The sequence below is a fragment of the Condylura cristata genome, unplaced genomic scaffold (genome assembly GCF_000260355.1).
Source record: "Condylura cristata isolate star-nosed mole 26May11 unplaced genomic scaffold, ConCri1.0 scaffold00013, whole genome shotgun sequence".
Taxonomy (NCBI): Eukaryota; Metazoa; Chordata; class Mammalia; order Eulipotyphla; family Talpidae; genus Condylura; species Condylura cristata.
Genome location: NW_004567114.1, coordinates 27,913,078 through 27,937,282, shown reverse-complemented (window position 1 = coordinate 27,937,282; position 24,205 = coordinate 27,913,078). Strand labels below are relative to the sequence as shown.

At 42.9% G+C, this 24,205-nt stretch overlaps 1 protein-coding gene across 4 annotated transcripts; it reads right to left on the bottom strand.

The window, feature by feature from the left end:
* Positions 1–447: 447 nt before the first annotated feature.
* On the bottom strand, positions 448–23,062 carry MAX (MYC associated factor X). Of its 4 annotated transcripts, XR_193509.1 has the most exons (6): positions 22,815–23,062; positions 22,058–22,084; positions 14,510–14,617; positions 3,210–3,333; positions 2,644–2,728; positions 448–1,963 (listed from the first exon to the last, which is right to left on the bottom strand). XR_193509.1 is itself a non-coding variant. In XM_004681776.2 (5 exons), exons 1-5 carry the CDS (start codon positions 22,848–22,850, stop codon positions 1,776–1,778), a joined length of 483 nt encoding a protein of 160 aa, XP_004681833.1. In that variant the 5' UTR covers positions 22,851–23,062; the 3' UTR covers positions 448–1,775. The 4 variants fall into 4 exon arrangements, 3 of the variants coding, with proteins under 3 accessions (XP_004681833.1, XP_004681834.1, XP_012579915.1); XM_004681776.2 differs by lacking the exon at positions 2,644–2,728; XM_004681777.2 differs by lacking the exons at positions 2,644–2,728; positions 22,058–22,084.
* Positions 23,063–24,205: the final 1,143 nt, after the last annotated feature.

The window sequence follows — 24,205 nt, the reverse complement described above, 5'->3', positions numbered from 1 at the left end:
TTACTCCTGGTCCTTGGCAGTTCTGCTACCTCTTTTTAATAGACCAGAACTCTCCAGAGACTGAAAGGTCCTAGAAAATACCAGTCACCGCTGAATGGGGCATTCATTACCAAGGCAGACCCATCGCTCTGGACTACCAGAGCTAGAAAGGGTTATTTACTTAACAGGAACTGGACCCAGAAAATGTTGCCCTGGAGAGCCACACCCCTGTTGGAACCTTGAAAAAGGTCTATCCAGTGAGCAGAGACATCAGCCCAGCCACACTCTGCCCCGGGTGAGCTGAGCCCTCAGAACAAAAGTGGAACCACTTTGGCTTATGGTTGCTTCCAGTACTGCAGGCCCAAGTGAGACCTTAGTTCTTTTCGAAGGCTCTATGCAGGTCCAGGGGTTCCACAGGATTCTTAACAATTTTGGCCTAGTAAAGGGCAAGAAGACACCACCACCAAGAAGGATAAAATAAGTTTTTATTTATAGTCTTATAGTAAAGGGGAAAGCCTTAACTTGCAAGACAATTCTTCGGCAGTATGTACAACATACTTTTTATTTCCATGGAATGGAATCAAACACGGACTGAGACTACAGAGTATACACTAGAAATCAGCAAATGCCAGGAACAGAGTAGGAAAAAAGACAAAGAAATGAGGCCTAAACACACAAAACCCTTCACTGGATCTGAGCTGTCAGAACCAGGGATGGATCACACAATGGGGACAGGTTCCAAGAAGCTTGGTGGAGTGGGCGAGGGCAGGTAAGGGTCCGCACTGGGGTGCGAGTTTAGTACCAGGTAAATTGCTCTTGGTATTTACATACAAAATCAGTTGGCTCTATTTCTTAGAAAAACACACGGAAAGAAAGGAAGATTTGATCATTACTTTATGAATCTGTCGCTTTGCAATACCGACATCATCAGAAATAGGGACAATTCACTCAGATTCAAATTTCAGTAGCAGGAAATAAATATCAAAACATCATCACTGGCCCTTAATACACAATCTCTAGCCCACCTGATCCTCCCCTCCTGCACCACCCGTTACCACCTGTGATGGTCACTGCTTCACTGCTGCCGCCTGTCACCGACACATACCACACAAATGTCACTCAGCCCTCCCTGAGGCTGGCGGAGAAGCAGGAGTAAAACAGGACAAAGACTCTGTGTTGCGAATCTGTCCCCACTTCCTTGTACACAGATTTTCCAAGGATCTGGTCTTTTGATAGGAGCGATAAACAGCTTTTTAGGAAAAAAAAATCAAAAAAACAAAAAAAACAACCTTAAAAAGAAGGGCAATTCTGAAATTCTGATTACTCCAAACCGGCCATCTTCTTAAAGCAGAGCAGTCCACAGATTCACAAAGTCTTATCAAACGGTGGTGAGGGCGGCCCGGGAGGGGAGCCTAGGAGGGCAGGAGTCCTTGGGCACAGGCCCGGCAGGGCTGGAGGAGCTGGTGGGTAGTCAGGACACCGTGTGCTCAGAGGTCCGGCCGGCCGTCTGTCCTCCACAGAAAAAGCTGCCACGTTGGGGTGTTTTGGTTTAAAAATTCCTGAAGGGGACAGGGAATCCCTGAAGGGAAAAGTTAAAAAAAAAAAAAAGGAAACGGGAAAGGAGACGAGAGCTGTTGTCCAAGAGCTTCTACGTAAAAATAAAATTAAAAAACAAAAAGAAAGAAAAAAAAATAGTCTCTTAAATGGTTCTGAGGGGGGTCTAAGGATGAACTGAAAGGAAGATGAGACGACGGAGGAGACAGACAGTTTTTTATTGCTGGCCTGCTCTGCAGAGCTTAGCTGGCCTCCATCCGGAGCTTCTTCCTGCTTTGGGGCTCTTCAGGCTCCGATTCTGAGCTGGAGTCTGAGCCACCATCGAAGGCAGAGATGGTGCTGCCCTTGGCGTTGGTGTAGAGGCTGTTGTCTGAGGAGGGGTAGTTGGTCTGCAGTTGGGCACTTGACCTCGCTTTCTCCAGTGCACGGACTGAAAGGCAACCAAGCGAGCGGGTTACAGTCTTCTGGAGACTGGGGGAGTGGCCAAGTCTCAGCTCAGGGTCCAGCCTGTTCTTCCGAAGGGCTTGCTGTCCCCTGAGGCTCAAGGTAGCTCAGGAGTAACTCCCTTCTGGTGGCTGTTCCACCCTTACACCTCATTTCCCTCCTTTCCCAGCCAGACCTGGGGGCCCAGTGGACATGACCGACCACTCTGCAAGGCCACCCAACCCTAAAGAAAAGGCTTGTGATGTCACCATCCTGCCATGGAAACCCAGTGTAGAGACAGGAGCATGAGCTCCCTGTAGGACTCAGCTGTGCAATGATAGAGAAGTTGGCCTGGCAACGCCAGGCCCTCACAAGAGTGTGTCAGTCACACAACAGCAGGAAAGGATGACATATGATGTGTCAGCCAAAGACAAGTTTTGGCTGAGCGCTCATATACAAGATCCATTTGGAAAGACAAGCTGGACACTTGGAAGCAAGTCACCAATACACACAGAATTCCTGGGCCTTCGCACAGAGACCCTACATGCAGGCTGCTCGGCCCAGTCACCAACCCACTGCCACCTCCCCCTGCCCAGCCCTTGGTTCAGCTCATCTAGAGCCTGGAAGATCAACCCGTTTATTTTATTTTATTTCATTTGAGGTGTTCTAACCCAGGTGGTTACTTGCATTTCCTTTTACTTGCATCTTCCATGAGGGAGGAAGAGAAGTGAATTCCCCAGGAACAAAGAACTTGATCAGCTCTCGCTTTCCCCTGTGGTTGTAGGAAAAGGCGGGTGTGAGCACTGGAGAACAGCATGGGCCTGGCCCATAGGCTGCCCTGATTGGACTACCATTGACAATGGGGAGGGCTCACTGTCCCTGAACACCTGGAGTTTCTGGTACTTACACAGCACACTCCAATCCAAGGAATTCAAAGCTCTTTTCAGACACCTGATGCTAGGTGTGACCCCTATTGCAGGCAGAGCACCTGAGCCCCAAGAATGGGAGAGATCAGGTCAGAAAAGATAATAAAGCCTCCAAATGTCCAACCCCTAGACTTCCCTGTTCCCTCACTGGCGACTCAGGTCCTTCTTCATATGGCTCTAACACTCAACTACTCAGGCCCAAGAAGCAGGGCAGCAGCGGCTGTGAGTACATGCTCCGTAACTGGTTCTGCCACTGCAGGCCCAGGTGCGAAGCCCTGACCTGGCTGGAGACAGCAGGGCCAGTGCCCCACCAGCTCGGGTGCTCACCTTGCTGCTCCAGGAGAGCATTCTGCCGCTTGAGGTCATCAATATCTTGCTGGTGTGTGTGGTTTTTCCTTCGCATATATTGGATATACTCTGTGGCTTTGTCTAGGATTTGGGCCCGTGATGCCTGTTGCAATAAAAGAAAAAGCAAAGGGGACAAAATAAAAACCTAGTTCAACAGTGAGGAAACCATGCCTTTCTGGATAAACAGAATGAAATGGCATATGGCTGAGGAACAGTGATTCCTATTGAGTCTCCTTTGTGCCAGGCAGGGGTCAATGCTCACCTCACCAGCTGTATCTGACAGAGGGAACTCCACCAGGAACCCACGGATCAGGAATTTTACTAGTTTATTCAAAACCATCATCTGATGGTATCAGAGTCTAGATTTAATAACCCTGGGTCTGCCTGACTCCTGAACATCCTACTTAATTGATACCTTATGCTACTCATTTTCTGTTAGTGCCTGAGTCCAGGTGGCTGGTTCAGAAAGACAAGAGTAAGATCTTAATGGGAGTGCATACAAAGATATTCATTAAGACCCTAAATTTCAGCCAAACCCTCAGACCTCTGTGAACTATTTCTAAGAGTTATGCTGCTGTGTCACTATTTCAGCCTTCCTGTCTAAGAGTCTTGTGAAAGCTAACAGTGCCTGATGTCAACATAGGAAGGGCATGAGATGGAGCCATTCAGGAAGTAGCCACACCTTTACCATGGCCAGGCACTGTCCTGTTAGAGGAACATTCAATAAGCCAATAAAAAGGGCTGTCAGGTACTCAGCCTCTGGAGGTCAAACATGCCTAGAAGATCCTTCTGGGCTACACACATGGCCAGAGTTAACTGAGGCCATGCACCCTGAGTTAGTTGGATGGTGCCAAGTAGAGAGAACTTAGGCTCAAGCAGGGCAGTCTAGTAGGTAAAGCAGGGCCTTCACACCATTAAGCCTCCTCAGTAGCAGCAAGCTTATTCTAAGTAGGACAGTACCCCACAATTCTGTATTGTAACTCCAACTGGAACTAAACAACTAGAACACAGAAGGAAGAAAAAGTAAAGATAACACCCACATCCAGGCTAGCAAAATTATGTGCACTGGTATTAGATTCTGAGAATCTCAATTTATAGATGAGGTTGAACTGCGTATCAGACAGGTTTGCAAGGCTGGCTTTATTTACCAGTCCTCAGAAGTAATAGAATGTTCGAACCTTTCTTTTATAGTACCCTTAAAGTGATTTCCTCACAAGGAAATGGTTCATATTCTAGCATTTCATTTAATCTGGTGCAAATTATGCACAAGGCACTGAGCAGACAGTGGGGAAACAAAATGTATTAGTCATGGTTTCTTTAGCCCAGAAGCTTACTTATTACTACCTAGCTGAGGAGATAAATATATCTATACACAGACAAATCACAGGGCAGTACCAATACGTGTAACTTGAGTAGTATAAGCTAGAAAGGCCAAAGGAAAGGCAGCATCTGACTGGGGTGATTATCTACTAGGTGCCACCCACTGGCCTCAGCTTTATGTACACACACTCACTCCTGTCTGAAACAGTGAATTGAGATTTTAACATTTGCTTGGGGTGGGAGCTATGGGGAAGGGTCACTCTGGGTAGGGAAGAACGCACAAACAAGGGGGGAGGATGGGGACAATCCAGGGTGGCGGAGTGAGTCAGTGAGCACAGGTGGAATGAGGGTAGCCTAGCAATGGGGGCTTGCTACTCTGGTTCAAAGTCACTTCCAATGCTGCTTCCTATTTGTGACAAAGGGGAATTTAGGGTCTAAGTATTAGATAAAGTGGGAAAAAAACAAGCACACAATTATACTAATTGAAATAAGCAGTCTCTAGATGTTAGAAAAGGAATAAAAATAAACACTGTATGATAGGCAGCAGAGTAGAGAGGAAGAAGTTGGGAATCCAGTAGACAAGTTGCATGTAGGCTCTGTCATTACTGGGTATGTGACTGCAAACATGGGTATATGTCTGCAGTCCTTATTTGACTAGAAATTGTTTAGGTCCTCACCGATTCCTCCAAATTCCATGTTACCCATCATGGATTGTTAGGCATAAAAATTCCCCACAACAGTTCTCAGAAGGCAGTATTATTTCTTAATGATTCCTGTGTGTCTAGAGTCAGGTGCCCCCCGCTCCTGACCCCTTAGCAAGTTGAAAAAGAGTAGTGCAGCTAGGGCCCTCCCTGGTGGCACAACAGGTTAAAGCGCAGCACCATGAAGCTACTGCAGCCACTGCAGCACAAGTTCGATCCCCGGACAGGGAGGTGACCTACATGGCATAGCAGACCTCTTCTAACCCGCCCACTGCTCCCCTCAGCAGTGTATTTCAGTAGATCTGCCTGATCTACTGCCCACCCTGTCTCTGGTGAATCTTCTCATCACCCACACCTCTGGCCTGTACCCCAGGTCTGTACGCATATATAAATAAATCTTAAAAAAAAAAAAAGTGGTGCATCTAACTTTAGCTTCTCTTCTCAAGATGGTCAACAAGCATTAAAATATGACAAGAGGAAACCTAAAGAATAAAATACAGAATTTACATAATTATCTAGCACCCAAGGGAGAAAAAGCTGAAGGTAAAAAGTGACAATCACTAAAAAACCCTCTCCTCCTTCCATTTTTCCAAACAATACAAGTGACCAGCTGTAGCATTAAGGTGAGGGCAGGCCCTTCCTTGCCTTACAAGTTTATACTACGTGAACAGTAAGCATGAAGCCAGTCAGAACCCTGCGCATGAGGACATGGACTATGGAGTGGCCCTGGGCTTTCAGTTTCAGTTTTCTGAACCATGCTCTGTTGCCTCAATCAGCAATGTCTACAGTCCTGAAATTGGGCGGAAAGGACTTGGTAAATTCAGAGAGTGACAATGCCTTTGGGTACATACTAAAGACCTTTATAATTCACCCCCCCACACACACACACCAGATTCTTACCATTAGAAGGCATCAATTTTGGTTCTGCTTTCTAAGCAGAAAGAAAATCTCTTCAAAGGTTTGTATACAGCCTTGAGACACAATGGGCCATGGCTGATGGGACTTAAGAGGCACTGGGCTCCTAAAAGCAAAGTGGTTTCTTAAGGCTATCTGTCACCCCTGGGAGCCATGCAAAAGGATGCTGAACAGTCTGGCAGATCTTATTCCTAAACCATGCGTGCAAACCATGGCAATAATGACAACAATGGTAATTTAATGCTAGCAACTAATAATCACTGAGTACTTACTAAATTACCCGGTACCCTTACATAATCTTCTGACGTGGTATTCCTGTATTTTGTAAATGAAGAAAGTGAAGCACTTGCCCAATGCTACATAACTAGTAGGCAGCAGAGTCAGGATTTGAACCCAGGTCTCCACGAAATCCCCTATATTGGAAGAGAGGAGGCTGCGACAAGTGATTCTAGGCTCTGCCATTAATGGGTTCTGTGACCACAGATTTCTCCTCATGGCTAGTCCTTATCTCACTAGATAGTCTTTGGGACCTCACTGCACTCTTCAAATTCCCAGCACCCCAACACTGATTAATAAAAGATCAATACAATTGCAAGAACAGTGTTGTCATGAGAGATTCTGAACAGGAGAAAACAGATTTCATAGTCCATTGACTCCAAGTCATCTGATTTATTATTTCTAAGGGTCATTCTGGTGAGGCTGGTTTCCCTGAAGAGGAGACTGAGGTAAATATGCTCTGCACAGTTAACAGCCTCACTCAGAAGAGAGCACTGAAGCTGAAGTAATTAAGACAGTCTTTAGAATTTGGTTGAAAAAGTAAGATATGAAAACCAGCTTATAATAGCAGGACTGAAGATTGTTCTTTTCTTTTAAATGCAGATGAAACAAAGAGGCTTCTAACAGAGAAGTAAATAGACAGGAAAAGTGAGATAGTATGAGAACTGACTGAACCTGGCACTGAAAGAGGGGAAATGCTGATGGCTTCATTACCCAAGATGGGCTAAACCAAAACGGGTAACACAGAAGAACCAATAGGGCCAAAGAGCCCACCCCTTTTGGTTCAGGCCCATTCTACTCTCATCATAGCTGCTTTCCTGTTCACATCCCAGCCCACGAGCAGGCCGAGACACCCACCTGAACAGAACTCTGCTTAGGAACAGGCTGTACCCATCTCACATGCTGTGGCAAGAATCAATTATAGATTTCACAAAGGCCCAAATTCAAGAGTCTGATTCTACTAGTACCTTTTAAGATCCCCGAAGGATTCCTGAAATAGTTAACACTGGTGCTCAGGATGACATCCAAGGTTACTAAACCCCATTAAAAGCAGTGCTGTTCAAAATCTTTCATCTAAGGCAAGAGTTTCAGACATTTCTGGAATTGTAAATCTTACGACAGTTATGTGGCTTTGTGTAAAAATCCAAGCTGCTTAGAAAGTGGGTAGGGGACCCTACCTGGTGGCACAATGGATTGGAGTGCAGCACTACGATGCTAGACAACTGCAGCCACTTCAGTACGAGTTTGATCGCTTGCCAGAGAGGTGATCTGCATGGCGTGGCAGACCTCCCCTGACCCGCCCGCTGCTCCCCTCAGCAGTGTACTTCGTCAGTCAGCCTGTTCCGCTCCCCACTGTCTCTATGACTCCTCTTATTGCCCCTACACATCTGGGCTGTACCCCAGTTCTGTATTAATAAATAAATAAATCTTAAAAAAAGAAGAAGAAGAAGAAGAAGAAAGTGGGTAGGAAAGGTGAGGAAGAGAACAGTGGAGAAACACCAGCAACCCTTCCCTGTGGTCCAAATGCTGACCAAGAAACTATTATGTTAGCTGTGTTTACACTTTCCCTTCTCATTTTCAAAATCAGATCCTACAACTGCCTGTTTCCTCAAGAATACCACTTTTGGAAAATGAAAAACTACTACTGCCTGACTTCTAACTGACATTTTATTTTGCATTAGTTGATTTAAAGAAATAAAATCTGTGAAACCTGCACATTTAAGTCATCTTCTGAAAATAAAAATTAAATAATTTGTGCAATAAATTAACTTCAAAATAGAAACTTATAACCACCAATAAGAGAAGCTGGGAGGCCGTGGTGGTCAGAGTCAGCACAGCCACAAAGCTCTTCAAAGGCATCCTGCGATGAGGTTCCCCCAGACCAAAGGATCATTTTGTTGATTATATGGGGAAGGCAAGAGGCATCATGTCCTGTAAGGCACTTAATTAAAACCATGGTCGGACAATTGTTTAAAGGTCAACACAAATCACTTTTTAATCCTGTGTTCATTTTTCGTGTGTGTTAGCAGTCTGAAATGAAGGTGTGACACTTTTCTATCAAACTTGGACCAAGAAGAACAGAAGCACAGTTCCCAAACAGGAATAACAACATGTAAATTAAACATGTGGAAAAGAATTTAATCTCACAGGTAATAACAAAATTAATCATTACCTTGTGCTTACTAAATTAGTCACCACTTTAAAAACAAACAAACTTCAGCAATGATAAAATTAGTACTCTCAGAACAAACTCAAAAGATTCTATAGAATCTGCTTGAAAAAGAAATGAGAAAAAAAAAAAAAGACATGAAAACAACCCCTTGGAATGCATTTTGGTGACACACAGTAAAGAACCAGATGTTCTTACCCCTAGTCCCAGCAATCCAACTTCTGGGATAGCTACATAAACCAAGAGGATCATTATTACGTTATTTATAAAATTACAAAAACTGGAGGCAATTTAAGTGGCCAACAGAAACATGCCTAATGACTAACTAGGAACATCCTATCACTTGGGGAAAAAAACATGTGCAAGCAGCTAGCTAAGAACCATCTTACTCATGCAGGGCACACATAAGGAGAGACCAGAGGGATTACAGAGATTTATAATAGCATTATTTTCTTGCTTCTTGGAGTCCAACAATAAACCCTTAGATTTAATAACAGCAGCTATTGGGGGGTAGGGAAAAAAAAAGGAGGCCAAGTTTCTTTCGTCATTCTTTCTCCTCTTTTTCTTAAGTTTTTGCAATTTTGCTAAAGGGGAAAAAAGAAAAAAAGCCTAGTGAGAACCCCAATTCTTCCAAATCTCAAGATGCTAAAAACACCAAGGGAGTTATTTCCTGGTTCTCTAGTCCTCTCTAAGGGAGCGGCCCCTTGCCCTCTACACTGCAGACTCCCAGGAGAATAGATAAGCGTTCTGCCCTCAGAAGCGCACCCTCTAGTTAGGTGATAAGCTCATCACAGAAAGAAGGAAGACACAGGAGAGACACACCAAACGGTGACTGGGGTTCAAAGGAGCAACATCACAGGGTATTTAGGGTGATGGGTCTTGAAGGTAGGAAGCTTGAGTCTGGCGGTCAGGGGAGGTCCAGGCAGGGAGGCACTCAAGCAGGAAAGAGCCTATAGGCTGTGGAGCCCTGTGAGCGGGTCTCTTCCCTAAGAAACCAAGATATACCATCTGGGCAGTGAGGCTGAAGTTAGAGCTTGCGAAGGGATAAGAACTCAAACTGAAAATGACAGTCTTTGGGATACAGGTGGGTATATACTCCTCCATAAGAGGGGGAGAAGGAAGCAGGAGGGAAAGCAGGGTACCTCTTTTAAGAGAACATGAAATGCCAGTCCATGTTGGAGGCTTTTCATTGTACACAAATACAATTTACGGAGAATTCAATAAATCAGTACAGTTACAGTTGCTGAGCCAACTAAGAGCAATAATTTAAAATATAGAAATTTTAAGAAGAAAGTAGCTTCTCAAGTTAAAGTATGATCAGCTAATAACTTTAATGAGTAATGAAGGAGAATGGGTAGGGCTGTGGTTTACATTTCATTTAAAAGACAATCCCTCCAGTAACCCAAGATGTAGAAATAGTGTTTACTGGCGACCTTAAATGGCATCCACCAAAATGAGCTTATCCTAGTATAACAAGACCAAGGGAGAGGGAGCTTCACCTTTTAGTTAATACTTACTCTGCTCCCTGTGTGCCAGGCACCTAGGGAAGGAAAATACGACCAAAAGAAGATGCTTTTTCTGCCTTCATGGTACGGGGAGACATTCACTGAGCAACCACACAAAGTTTGTATGTAATTACAATGGTGTTAAGTGCCTCACTCACAGAAGTACAGAGGGTTTAACAGTAAGACTGATCTTCAGCATAAGAATCATTACTGATAAAAGGGAACTATTTGGTTTCAATATCTGTTAAGGAAACCAGACTTTAATGGAAATGAGACACATGAGCTTGGTGTTTTCACCTCTCTTGTGAGACTCAGCATATTTTTATCTTATTGATGATTGTGAGATGTAATCCTCTTTCTCATTAAGTCAGAGGGCCCTTAAACACCATCTTTCAAGCCTTTACAACATCACACAGGTCTTAAATAGTGAGTGTGACATGTTGGCTCTAGATGTTTTCTTTACAGTGCTGATGGAGCCCCCTTCCTCCACTGTCTTCTGGGCTATTCCTGCACAGCTCCATACAGGGAACTTATCATTTACTGGAGCCTGTGCAGATGTTGGGGGCTAACTTATCCAGGAGGAGGGTAGAATTATAGAGTCATGTAAAATAATGTCACATCAATGGGCTGGCCACCAGGTCTTTCTCACCCATCTATAAAACAGGGTGAATTCAGTGCCAGCACCCAATATAGGACAGCAGAAAAAAAAAAACCCAAAAACCAACAACAAAACAAACAAAAAACAGTGTCTTTCTGTTCAAGGAAGTTAATGTCTTTCTGTAAAACTTGGGTCATGGCTGTGCTTGCCTTTACTCCCTTCCTCCAGCTGAATGACTGGTGGCTGTAATTCCATGTCATCTTTTCCAGTAGGTTCTAACTGAAAAATTGCAAGGGAAAGAAAATACCCTCAGAGTTCATGAGTCCATCTGCTAATACTGGGACTATGGTAAAACCCAAACGGCTATCAAGAAGCCAGTTTGTAACAGACTGTACTAGTCTATTTCTCAAAGCAGCTACATGGAATCAGAAACATGTATAAGCTTAAATGATTCTCAACTCTGTACAGTGGTGTTACCTATATATGCCACCTCATGGGAAAGTATTTTAGTACTAGCTCTGGTATGACATACTGCCAAGATCATTGGCTCTAGCCAGGAGAAATTCGCAGTAAAATGACACAAATTAAGTATGCAAGCAAGGTTTAAAAAAAATCCTTACTTACTCCAACAGTATGGTACAAAAAATAGCATATAGCAACTAATAGTCCCCGCCTAACTAGTCCCCATCCAGAATCATGATCTGGGAGAGGCCTGCTACCCAATGATGTCTGCTATAGCAATGGCAACAAAAGATGTATGTGTAGTAATGGCACCATTTGTAGTGAGAATACTCACTTCACAGATCTGCTGTGCAGGTTTAATTTTACATAGCAAGTACAAATGCTAGTTAGCACTAGCACTTTTACTTAAGTAAAAGATAACACATCTTTATGGTTATATTAGAAAATACAGGAAACAAAAGATAACTAGTTTCTGTATCATATTTAAAGTAATTTTTACGTATAAATACTCCCTATTCTTAACCTGGACCCAATTCAATCAGTATTAGTTTTTCTTTGTAAAATACAAAAAGTTTACGATATGTATGACACACAACTCAAAAAATAATGTCACCAGAAAATAAAGATGCTCAGTGGTTTACACAACTCAAAAAATAATGTCACCAGAAAATAAAGATGCTCAGTGGTTTACCCTTCAAGATCTGATCTAAGCTGACCAAATTCACATTTCCTGATTATTTACATAGTGTCACAACCTTAAGTACTGCAATTCAAATCAAGAATGAACCAATTTCCTGTGGTTCAAATACCACATTTAAAAAAATTGCACAACACTCAGTGAGCTTTCATGTCTGAGACAAGTATTCTGTTAGATTTCCTGTGCGACCTGTGAAACAGTGCTGGCAGAAAATAACAAAGATAGTGGAATTTAGATGGGAAGGGGCTAAGGTTCAACCAGCGCTAACAATTGTTTTGTCTACTCCTAAATGGTGTAAAATATCTGGATTGTAACAGAGGATAAGATTCTGAAATCACTTAGCTGCTGGTAAACCCCACACTGGGGCTTTGTTGACAGGCACCGCAAAACCTGGCCCCTTGGTCATTCCTCTCTCTAGTCCCTATTTCGCTAATCTCATCTCCTGCCATGAGCCCTTCATGCGTTCATTCCAGGCACTCTAGCCTGTTTTTCTTGAGTAGTCCAGGAATGGTGCCAAGTTCCCGCTTCTGGACTATTACACTTACCTTCCCTCTGCCTGGAATGCTCATCACCAGACAGATGCACGGTTCTTTACTTCCTCTGTTCAAATGTTGCCTCACCAGTGAGTTTTCCTGTCTGCCCTAATAAAAGCGGCAACCTTTCTTTGCCTGATAATTTTCTCCACAACATTTATGTGAAATGCTATGAACTGTTATTAGTTCACTTTCTTTCTTTTCCTTACCAGACTAAGAGCTTCTGTTTCTGTTTTGTTCACTGCTGTATCTACAGAGCATGCATGTAGGAGACCCCAATAAATACTTGTTTTCTGAAGTGAGGGAATAAATAGAAGGGCCATAGTGAATGGCAAACTCTCCTGTTTATAAGGTTATCAGATTCCAACCATCAACAGGGTTTAGAATAATGTGATTTTAAGGATTTAAGGAAGAGTTTTCTGCTAGTGCTCCACAGGCCACCTCTGGGGAAACTCATGGTGCCATCCTGGTTGATGTAAGACTTAGCAGAAGGCAGTTCATTTTCACTTAGTTCTCTAAAACCACTTTGATACCACAGTCTATCAATAAGCACTGGCTGTCAATAGTTCAGACAAGCAAAAGAGATCATTCTTTTTGCACCTTATACTTTGATTAGAAGAGTGAGTCTTTCTACTCATCATGAAGAATTGCTATAGTGTTTAAACAATGTTGTTTGTACCCAGGAATGTTATTATTCCAGGTAAGTACCTTGGACTAAGGCAATTAAACCAAGTCCACACTAAATAGGTCTAACTCATGGCAAATTCTGATTTTGCAATACTATGTATTCACATGGCTTATTTTGTTTTTTTCCATAAAGGTCAGACTTACCCCATGCTTTAACCACACGGAAAGTCACACCTTAGCTAAGCAGATGACTTGCCAGAGTGGCATAAACATAAAGAACCATAACTGTTCCTAATTTGATCCTGGATAACCAAATTGAGGACCACATGAAAGCTCAATCAGGTGTCATTCAAAGCACACTTGAGAGCAATAATTTTTCTTAACAAAATGACTGACTCTTTAAACAATGGATCACTGAACCAGAAAAAGAGAATTTGCCACTTATAGCACAGAGAACTACGTTTTTGTGTTGAGTGGAACTTAGTGTGCAAACAAGTTTTCTCCAAATTCTAAGGAGTGATTCTAACTCACAGGATTTCTGAGTCCCCAACTTTACTTTTCAAATGCAGAAGCAGTGAGTGTCTACCTCTCCAAAGTATTAGTTTGCAGAAGTCTATCAGTGGGGCAGGTATAGGGGTTGGATCGTTTGGGGTGCGTGTTGTGAATTACGTATTTTTTCCCTTCCATTTTGTATTGTCTCTTTACTCAAATCTTCTGTCCCATAACTTAAAATGATCTTTATGAGTCTTGGAAATAAAAGTTGTTGGGAATGGAATTATCACTGGTGTCCAGTATGGTTCATATACATTCCAGGGAAGTTTAATTAAAAATAACTAACTTTTGGCCGTCCCTGGTGGCGCAGCGGGTTAAAGCACAGCACTGAGAATCTAAAGCCATTTCCGTATGAGTTCGATTCCCGCCTGCCCCGGAGGAGATCCACATGGTGTGGCAGACCTCTCCTGACTCGCCCGTTGCTCCCCTCAGCAGTGTACTTGATCAATCTGCCTGTTCTGCTCCCCTCTCTGTCTCTGGTGAATTCTTTCACCCTCTGCATCTCTGGCCTGTACTCCATCTCTATATGAATAAATAAATAAATCTTAAAAAAAAAAAAAAAAGAAAAATAACTAACTTCTAACTTTTTTAACTACACAAAAGAAATTCTCATGGAGGACTAGAGCATTACTAACCCAAAGAACCTTTGGAATTATCCCAAACTATGAGTTACTCTTTCTACTAGTGTATGGTTACAATTCATTGAATGAGTAATTTACTACAAATACTACTAATTTAAAAGTCCACTTAATGAGCCGCTTTCTGTAGCTGACATTTTTTGCTAAGGATTAAGCAGAGTAGGTAAGGTACGTGATTAACCTCCAAAGACCCTCAAATTAAGGAAACCATGCCACCTGAGTGTCCCTGCTCCCACACTATGTTTCAAGTTAGAAACAGCAAATCAGCTTTCTCAATAAACTCACCTTCTCTCCTTGGAGTGATGGGACTGAGTCCCGCAAACTGTGAAAGCTGTCTTTGATGTGGTCCCTACGTTTTCGTTCCAGTGCATTATGATGAGCCCGTTTGTCAGCCTAGAAGAATGGGAAAGGCCATATTAGCAATGCCACTCCTTTTGCTTGGGACAGGTTGGTGGGGTACAGCCTGGAAGTATATGCTGTCAGCGCTGTCCCTGGCGATTGGACTAGGAAGGTTTTGTTGAGGTGGGTAGTTAGGAGTCTCCAGAATTAGGCTCTGCTAAAGGGGGAGAAAGGGGTGAGCAAGGCTTGCGACAGGAACATCCAAAGTAGCTCGATGCATCCAGCTCATGCATAAGTAAAATAAAAGTTATTCGTGGAGACAAAGTGTGACTCTCCTGAAACATCCATCAGTCTAGCCCCACAACTTATGTGACAAAACAGCTGCCAGTTTATCGTTGCAACATGACTCTCCTTGCAGCGGGAAATCCCCCATGGTGTGCGCCCAGAAAGAGTTAAATCATTGGCACAGTATTCCATGTGAAGCCTATCAGTATGTGTGTCTGTCCTGGTCTCTCTGTACAAAAGTTTAAAGCCTTCTTGTCAAATCACACAGTAAAAATGAAAATCTCTGGAAAACCCAGATGCATGAAACAGATAATTGTGTCAGAGCTGACAGTGACACTAACTGCATTCTGAGGATCCAGGGTGCTTTCATGCAAAGGGCTTCTCACATAGTTTGTGCCAGAAAGGTTAGTTCTCAGGCAGCAAACCCAACATCTACATGATTGGAATAAATTTCCTCAGGCACCTGTGGCAGGCCAAGCTTATTTGGCAGTATTTAAATATCCATGGATCAAAGTCTTTCTCCTGTCCTGCCTAGAATCACAAAGAACATTCAGCAGGAGAGAGAAGGCTGCCAACAACCCAGGAATGGCATGGTGCACTGACCGCAGCCTGAAGAGACAATGCTGGACAGTACTTGTAAGTGAACTTTAGGAGGTCCCCACGGACGGAGTGGTGTCTGCAAGAATTCCACTTGGGGAATTATGGATATAACAGACTCTGAGAAGTTACCCTGAACATACAAGGCTAAAGGCATCTGTATATTGGACATTCAGGAAGTTTTTAATCTACCTAGACAGAACACGAAAAATGAAGTAACAAGAATGAATAATTTGCCTTAGCACAAGAATGCCTCAGGTGAATCCTTATGCAGGACAAAATGTACGAACAAAAACTTACAATAAAGACAAAAATTGTGGGAAAGAACAAACTTGAAATTTTGTTTAATTCTGAAGCGCTAAGCCATTAGAGAGGAAAAGGAGGCTGGAAGCAACTGTGGTACTTTTGTTAGTTACTTCCTGGTCTCTCCAGCAGAAAACCCCTGCCTGATAAGCTTGAATCAGACACAGCTCCCATTAGTCCTGGCTTTCAATGAGCACAGCACTTATTTTCAGAGTAGATGCCTAGAGCATGTCTAAGTTCTCCTCATCTCATGAAGGCTGAATTCATTGTAAATTGAATGTTTGATAACTCCAGCGATAACATGTAGTTGATGGAAAAGTAGGTCTGCTGTATCACACAGTATCACACAGCATCAGAATAAGAAAACTAAAGATGGATGCTCCCTGGTGGTGCTCTGGGTTAAAGTACAGCACTGTGAAGCTTGCCACAGCTGCTTCAGCACCAGCTGGATCCCGGGCCAGAGAAGTGACCCACACCAGGGCATGGCAGACCTCTCCTGACCGGCCCGCTGCTCCCCACTCTGCCTCTGGTGAGTACCCCAGTTCAGTTTATTTATACATAAATAAAATCTTTAAAAAAAAAAAAACAAAGATACTTTTTAATAGCAGTATAAAATAGCTTGTAGGAACTAAATATATTTTAAGTACTTAGTCCTTTTCTAACTTACTGTTCCCTCTAGTCACCTGCACAGTAGTTGGACTGGGTTCTAATCAAGAGTTTAGAAGGCTGACAGATGGCATTTGTTAACTGCCACTCTAGTGTTTGCTACAAACTTCCTAAAATGGTTTATTTACATGCAAATTAACAGCCCAGCTTTAGTTTCCAGCAGCAGTCCAAGACACTCACAGTCTCTTAAATCACCCTGATTCCTGGCCCTCCTCCCAGCTTAAGAGTTGTGCACAGAAGCAGTGACACCAGAATTACCCACAATCCCTCCTGTTGATACAAATACAATTCTAATTGTCTGTTTTCTTTTTGGGAGAGCCCTGCAAATCGCAAACAACTAGCATCAAGTCTAGATGTGGTTTCGCATAGGCCTGAACTAGAGGGGTGGAGTTAAGTATAATCTAACACCAAAATCATCCCCACAATGCATTACCCTTTTCCCATTCACTGAACCCTGAAAGGACTCAAATGGACAAGTCTTTCGGTTAAAGGATTGTTAAGTGAACTTGGCTGTGGACCATCAGCAGAAATCTTGGCTTCTCATCTGGGGAGCCAGCCAAGTTTGAGAAGTTGGCTCAACAAGGAAAGGCAGCAGTCCACTGCCTGGTAGAAAGCCTGGAGTGGGAACTGTTGTTCTCAAAGTAGTAGATGGAATTTCTGTGGTGGTTCCAGGCGCTATTTAGCCAGGATAAGAATGGAATCTTAGACCAATCCCTACTGCCATGCTCATCTGCAAGCTGCTATGCTTAACCAGAGTCAATTTTAAAGCTCTCAGGGACAATGGCAATAATGCATTTTTTCTCTTTCTCAAGCCTTATTTAAAAGAGCAAGTTAAAAATATGTAAAACGAACATGTCTAATTTCAGGCAACTCAAAAATAAATGATACCTCTAGCTGACCTGAAAAAAAGAACATATGAAAAAACTTTACACAAGACTTAGAATTCTGTTTGGGAAACATTTCCAAGCCACAGATCCATCCAGCACTGCTTCCACCCCCAACCTCCTTCATCCAAAGTGGGGGGTGGGCCTACCTGCCAAGTTTATCACCATCTTTTTAACAGTCTTCCTTACTGGCAACCCTTTTGAAAGGGCCAAGATTTCAGAGTTGTGAATGAAAATTAGGTGAAGCCTCCCAATGTAAGGCACCCAAAGTCTTTCCAGAGTCAAAACTAGTTTTTAAAAAAAGGGCTTAAATCACCCAAACTAGCCTTTTCTCACCTATGCTGAGAAAATGATTATGAAAATGGGGGGAGGAGGGTCTTCAAAAGTACCCTTGCAGAATTAATCAGACACAATTCTAGGAGACAATAGAAGTATTATTGAATTGCACAGCAAGCCCCCAGGTAGGTCCCCATTTATCCCATAGGAGCAGTGGCTGAAGGCTGCTGCCCTTCAAGTACACTGGATTTATGGTTTCTGCATCTTAACACAGACTAATAGAAATACTTAAGGACTGTGTGATACTGATGAGTGGCCCAAAGATGCTCAACAGAAAGGAACATTAGCACCAAATCACTTCCAGCTTTGATATCTCTGCCATTTTATTCTGCTTCTCAATTCATTTCCACCAAATTTTCCATACTGGCAGCCAGAATAAAAATCTTCATGTATAATTTGTCAATCTCTACACTAGCAAGCAAGTTTGAATATCTTGCTAAATGCTGAAAGCAAACTTTTTTTTGTTAACCAAAAAGTTGCTCAACTAGCAGGAGGTCATTCAAGTTAAGGAGGGCTGTTCAAATTTGAGGTGAATCTCTATGAATTATTTCCTTCCAATTTACTGCACAGATTATGCATCTTCTTTCAAAACATTCCAACAGCCAACAGGCTTATTTCCACTAAGTTCTAGTTTAGGCAAATGGCATGGGGAAATAAATGTTCCATTATCCAAGGATGTGTAAGACTCTCTAGAACACTGTTATTTCTTACAAGTTACCTAATACCATCTATAAGGATACTCATTTTATTTCCAATAAAGAAAATTCTCAATATATTGGGAATTGAAGTTAAAAACACTTAAGTTTTTAAGAAATTTAAAGGCTGCATTTTATAGTGAAAATATTACTGATTATCATTAATAAGCTATTTTTATTAAATATTAACTTTGGAACTGCATAAGCTCAAAATTCTCATCAGAAGTAATTTATTACTTCAATAGATTAAAAACAGACAGAAAAAAACTGTTATTTATCATAATTTCAATATGAAAATTGCAACATGAAATAATGGTCACAAAAGTCCTTAACAAAGGGAGATGAATTTCAACTTCCCAACACCTGTCTTGAAATGATTGTCTGCTATACATTTCTAACACCTAACACGGATGTTTTTGAAGTTAAAAAATAACCATTTGATATCTGAAAATACTTGGGAATTATATTATCTAAATATGCTACCATACTAAGGATGCTGTGATCAGAAAATTTTAATTGAAAACCAAGTTGGATTTCCTGATTAACTACTTTCCCATTACTGCTCTCTTTAAAAAAAAAAAAGACTTTAAATATAAAAACATTCCTGGGCCCTCCCTGGTGGTGCAATGGGTTAAAGCATAGCTCTACACAGCAGCCACTGCATTTTGAGTTTCATCCCCAGCCTGGGAGCTGACCCACATGGAGCAGCAGACCTCTCCTGTCTCACACACTGCTCCCTCAACAGTGTACTTCATCAATGTGCTCTCCACTCTTGTCTCTAGTGAATCCTCTCACCCCCACAACTCTGGCCTGTACCCCAGTTCTAGATACATAAACAAATTTTAATGTGTGTATGTATATAACACTCCTTAAACAATCAGGTACATTTAAGAACTACCTATGGTCACTATCAATATATTAGCAGACACAAAGTATACACAGCGTGCAGCACTTTTGCACATAATCAACTTCAGGTAAACCGGAAGTAGTTTCTTGAATAAATCCCAATCTTAAAGGTAATCAAGTCATTCCCCTTTGAATACAATGCAATTCTTAAAGAAGCAAAGAACTGTAAGCTAAAAATCTTTATAATAGAAAGGTCTAAGAAATGTAGAAATGTATAAATCTGTTTTTAAATCTATTTATGAATAAAACGTAACTGTAACATGTTCGGTTTCATGAAGGATAAATCGAAAAAGGTGTTGGCTTTTCTGACCAACACAATAACCCTTCATTTCTTATATGCTTATATTCTTCCCAAAAGGAATTTACAAGCAGGAATTTCACAAACAGGAATATGCATGACACATACCTGTCCTAGAAAACCTTTAAATGCAACTTTTCCCTCCAAAAATAATAAAATTAAGATAACATCAATAGGAATCCGAGCCATACTAAATTTATTAATAAAAATACTGCTTGGGGTTAAATAAAAAAATCTTTAAAAAAGCTTATTGGTCAATGAAGAAGTTATTTTCTGTCTGAACTGAGACAACAGAAAAAAAAATATTTGTCAAATCAGTTTCACTTTCTGTTAGTTAGCCTCACTTCCTATTTTTTCTTACAGAATAGCTTCCTTCTCTGTGTAGTAGGCTGGGGTGATCGCAGTGACACTGTAAAATGTGAATGTCTTTTTACATCAGGATAACTTTTTAAAAGTTTATCATCCCAAATATTTGGTTATTCACAGTCCACAAGAGTTTCTGAAGTAAAACAAAGTAAAGAATAGCTCCCCCTCAAATTTAAAAGATATTATATATACTAAATGTCAGGAAGCAAATATGTATTCAAGGAAAAATAACCCAAAATTCTTTTTATCTTACATGTTCACAATAATGGTTTGATATACTATAAAGTTTATCTCTATCACACCTGCCTTTTCTCTTTGCTGTTGTGATTATCTTGAGCCGTATATTTAAGTGTCTCAGCAAATAGATGTGTTAAATTAAAAACAAAGGGTAAAACCCATTCCTCCTCCCTTTACCCATCCTGCAAAATCAACAGGAAAAATCCTAGGCACCTTAATGTCAAACTAAAAATATCTAGATAAAACAATGAATTAGCATTCTAAGAGAGTGGGAACATTTAAATAATTTAACAAACCAGTTTACATCAACACCCATCTGGATGGATACGTTGAAAACCACAATGCTTTCAAAATCTGAGCCAAAATTCTGTGAAGAAAACTTTTCTCTCACTGGAAAGCCAACATAATTCCAACTTAAATAATGATTTTGCAATGGAATTCTAGCCAATCCCTATCTCCCAAGCCTGATCAAGAACTGGGATAGATCTTATAACTGGAAACTTGGAGAGAAAAACAAGTTTTAAATAGACTGGGTCTTAAAAGTGAAATTCAATGTTTATATTAAGGATGATGGTAACTGGAAAAAAAAAATTGAACTGATTTTCAGGTAATGTATGTATACACACACAAAGTATGAGGAATACTTCCAGGAGAAATAAAAGCAAAGTTTTTTAGTGACTGTTACATAGGGATAATATTTAAAACCCCTGTAACAGCTGCATCCTAAGATTTTATGGAAATATCCATAAATATGGTGTAAATAAGATGGCTCGCTTTTATTCGTTAGTAGTTAAACTCCTACGCCTGAGAGGTACCAAAGATTGTCCCATAATACACCTTTTTAAAAATCTGGGGGAAACAACAAACAAGGATTTCAAATCTTTTTTAAAAATTAGGAAGATCTGAACCCTCACTCCCAGCAAGTCATTGGAGATCAGTGGCTACTGTTTTAAGAGACATGCTCTCTCTAGTAGCTCAGTCCTCTCCACACCCCCTCCACACCCTCTAATCTTAAGTTTTTGGTCACCATTCTGTGTATCGCATGCTGTATCCATCTGTCAAATATTGGACACTCTGATATAATTCTCTGTGATTCTGATTCATTTTATGTCTTATTTTTTTCTCTTATCTATTTGCAAGAACACCCAACAGTCCTCAATCCAAAGACACTAGCATCTCATGTCATAACCAAGTCCACAGAACCATCTACAAAGAACATTGATATGAACGCCCTGAGAAATAATTGCTAACACTGTACAGTCTCATCCATCACCTTTAGCAAACCTGCCTACAATTCCACTTCAACAAATTTTCTATTTTCTTTATTCCTCTTCTTTAACTCAAATATAGTTACATTACAATAAGCCAAATATAACACTTGCATATTCAATCTTTGGCTTCTCTACCTTCCCAATTTCTGCTTTAGAATACCATGTCATACTAAACACTACAGCGCTACAGAAGTCACGTGATTTTTAGTTAAAGGTATTTACTGAATGTTGACTTCAACTCTGCAGAACTATGCAGATGTGACTTAGAACCTACTTGTTCCTAAGTAAATTCTCTGACCACTCTGCCCCAGAAATAATGCTACAATTTATTTCAGAATGATGTATTTCTCATTTCCCACTTACATAGCAACAGCTAGGTCCCCATCAGAATATAATAGAATTCATTTATTGGCACACGGCTACTCTCACCTACAGTAACTCGAATTTATCACCTGAGAATCTAGAATTATGAGATTTCTAAACCCGCCCCCACCCCTAGAACCCCACAACAAGGCCCCACCTCACCTTGGTGGTTAACAGAAGAGTTTACTACAATATTAAAAATAACAGAACGATTTCTTTCTTTCTGACCCCAAAAAGGACTAGAACTGAACGGAAATGAAAAATGAAATGGAGAGTAGGAGACGTACCGCAGATTGAAACCTCGGTTGCTCTTCCTGGAATAAGAGAGAAAAAAAATAGAAAATATAGAAGTTATTTTTACACTTCACATTCATTAATAAGAAAGAAAATGCCGGCGGCGGAGGAAGCGGCGGGTGGGGAGTCAGCCCTACCTCCCTCTCTCCCTCCCCACCCCACCACCCCCATCCCCCTCAGCGGGATCCGGTAGCGGGGCAGGGGGGTCCGGAGCGCCGCCCCCTCCTTCCGGGATCCGAGCCGGGCCGGTGGGGTCCGGAGCACTCTCCCTCACCTCGAAACCAGCTCGGGGCATAGGTCACTCCCAAGCTCTCAGCCCTCCCTCACCCCCAGGATCCGCGGGTCACGGGAGGAGGAAGGTCGCACACCAGGGGGGCATGTCCTGAGCGCCGTCCCCTTCCCCGGGATCCGGACAATGGGATGCCGAGAGCACCCCTTCTCTGTCCCCCGGATTCTGAGCAGGATGGGGTGGGAACAGGAGGCCGCAGAACCCTCCTCCCCGGAGGGGAGGCGCGGGGGGGGGGGTCCCAGAGGCCGCGTGTCTCCTCCCCACCACCAGTCCAGAAGGCCGCTCCAGCCAGGAACTCCGAGGGGAGCGAGCCCGGAGCGCGATGGAGGCGGTCCCGGCCCGGGGGGAAGGGGAAGGCGGCTGCGGCTGCCCGGCCCCCCTCCCGCCGTCGCCCCGCTGAGATCCCCGGCCGCTGTCCCCGCCTGACAACCCGCACGGGAAGGAAGAATCCCGGGACTCACGTCGCTCTCCACCTCGATGTCATCGTTATCGCTCATTTCCTACGGCCCAGGGAGCGGCCACTGCAGCGGCGACGGGGAAGGGGGAGGGGTGAGGGGAGGGGGAAATCACCGACAACAACAAGCTGAGTCCCCACACACACACACTCACTCACTCACTCACTCACTCGCTCTCTCACTCACACACACACACACACAACACGGGCGAGAACCACCTCCTCACTGCAGCACCGGATCAACGGCGGCACGCACGCCCGATCAGTCCCCTGCCACGTGACCTGCTCGTCACGCTGGGGTGGCTGAGACTTGTAGTTCTTATACCCTCGACTGACGACCCAGCTAACGCCAGTAAAACTACAAACCCCATAAGGAACTGCATTCTTTGGACGCCAGCCCTGCTTGTTGACGAAGTTCAGAGCGCATGCGTATCCGCTGTGGGGCGGAGCGAGAGGCTGCGCGATGCCTACTGGGAGTCGTAGTCCGCAGACCGCGAGTTGTCAGGAGATTTTCCTCCAGAGGCAGTAGAAGAGGCTGCTGGGAAGATAGGACACGTGGAGGGAGCTGGGGCTCCGGGAGCCGGGCGCCGTCTGAACACTGGGCGCCAGGCCCAGGGGTCTGGGCGGAGCCCTTTGGGGAGTAGCGGGCTGCCTAAATAACGCTGCCTCTCCTAGGTGCGACTGGTTTTACTTTGACTTGTTGATGTCTGAGCGCCCTGGGGCGTAACTAGTCTACTTGGGGGTGGGGGTAGTGTGTGGATCCTGCTGCTGCCGAGGGCTAGGGGGCGCGGCTTGGGATTCTCCCAGGGACCAGTGAGATCTGGCGGTGGGGAGGTGTCAATGGCGGGCGCTAAGTAGAATTACAGGACAAGCGGGATGACCTACATCGCTGAGAGACCTCTCCCAGCCTTGAGAATGTATTGTTCCCGGTATCCCTGAGTGACCTCTGTGAGTCTGTACGTTTACAGACACCTGACCCTCCACAACTGTGTACACGTGGAAGAAAAACCCTTTTGGATTTGTTGAGTCCAGACAGATTAGGGAGTGCTCCAGTAAGGAGTGCCGTAAATAAATATCGTAAAAAGGATCAAAACGAGATGTGATCACATTCACTTCATCAGTACCTACTGAACATCTAACATGCCAGCACGGGTATATCATAATGTGTAAGACTCTAGTGAGTCGCTGCCTTCATGAAGCTCATCTATGGAAGCACAAATGAGACTGCCCTGCCATCACTTTAAGGGGGTACAGGGAAGAAAAAAGCAAAGCAATAACAAAACTTTCAATCCGGAGGCAGACAAAATGACTGAGTTACTCTTTTACATCTGACCTTCAAAATGAATGAAATCTTGAGCTTTCTCCCGTAAATTACTGACTCCCTAACAGACACCATTT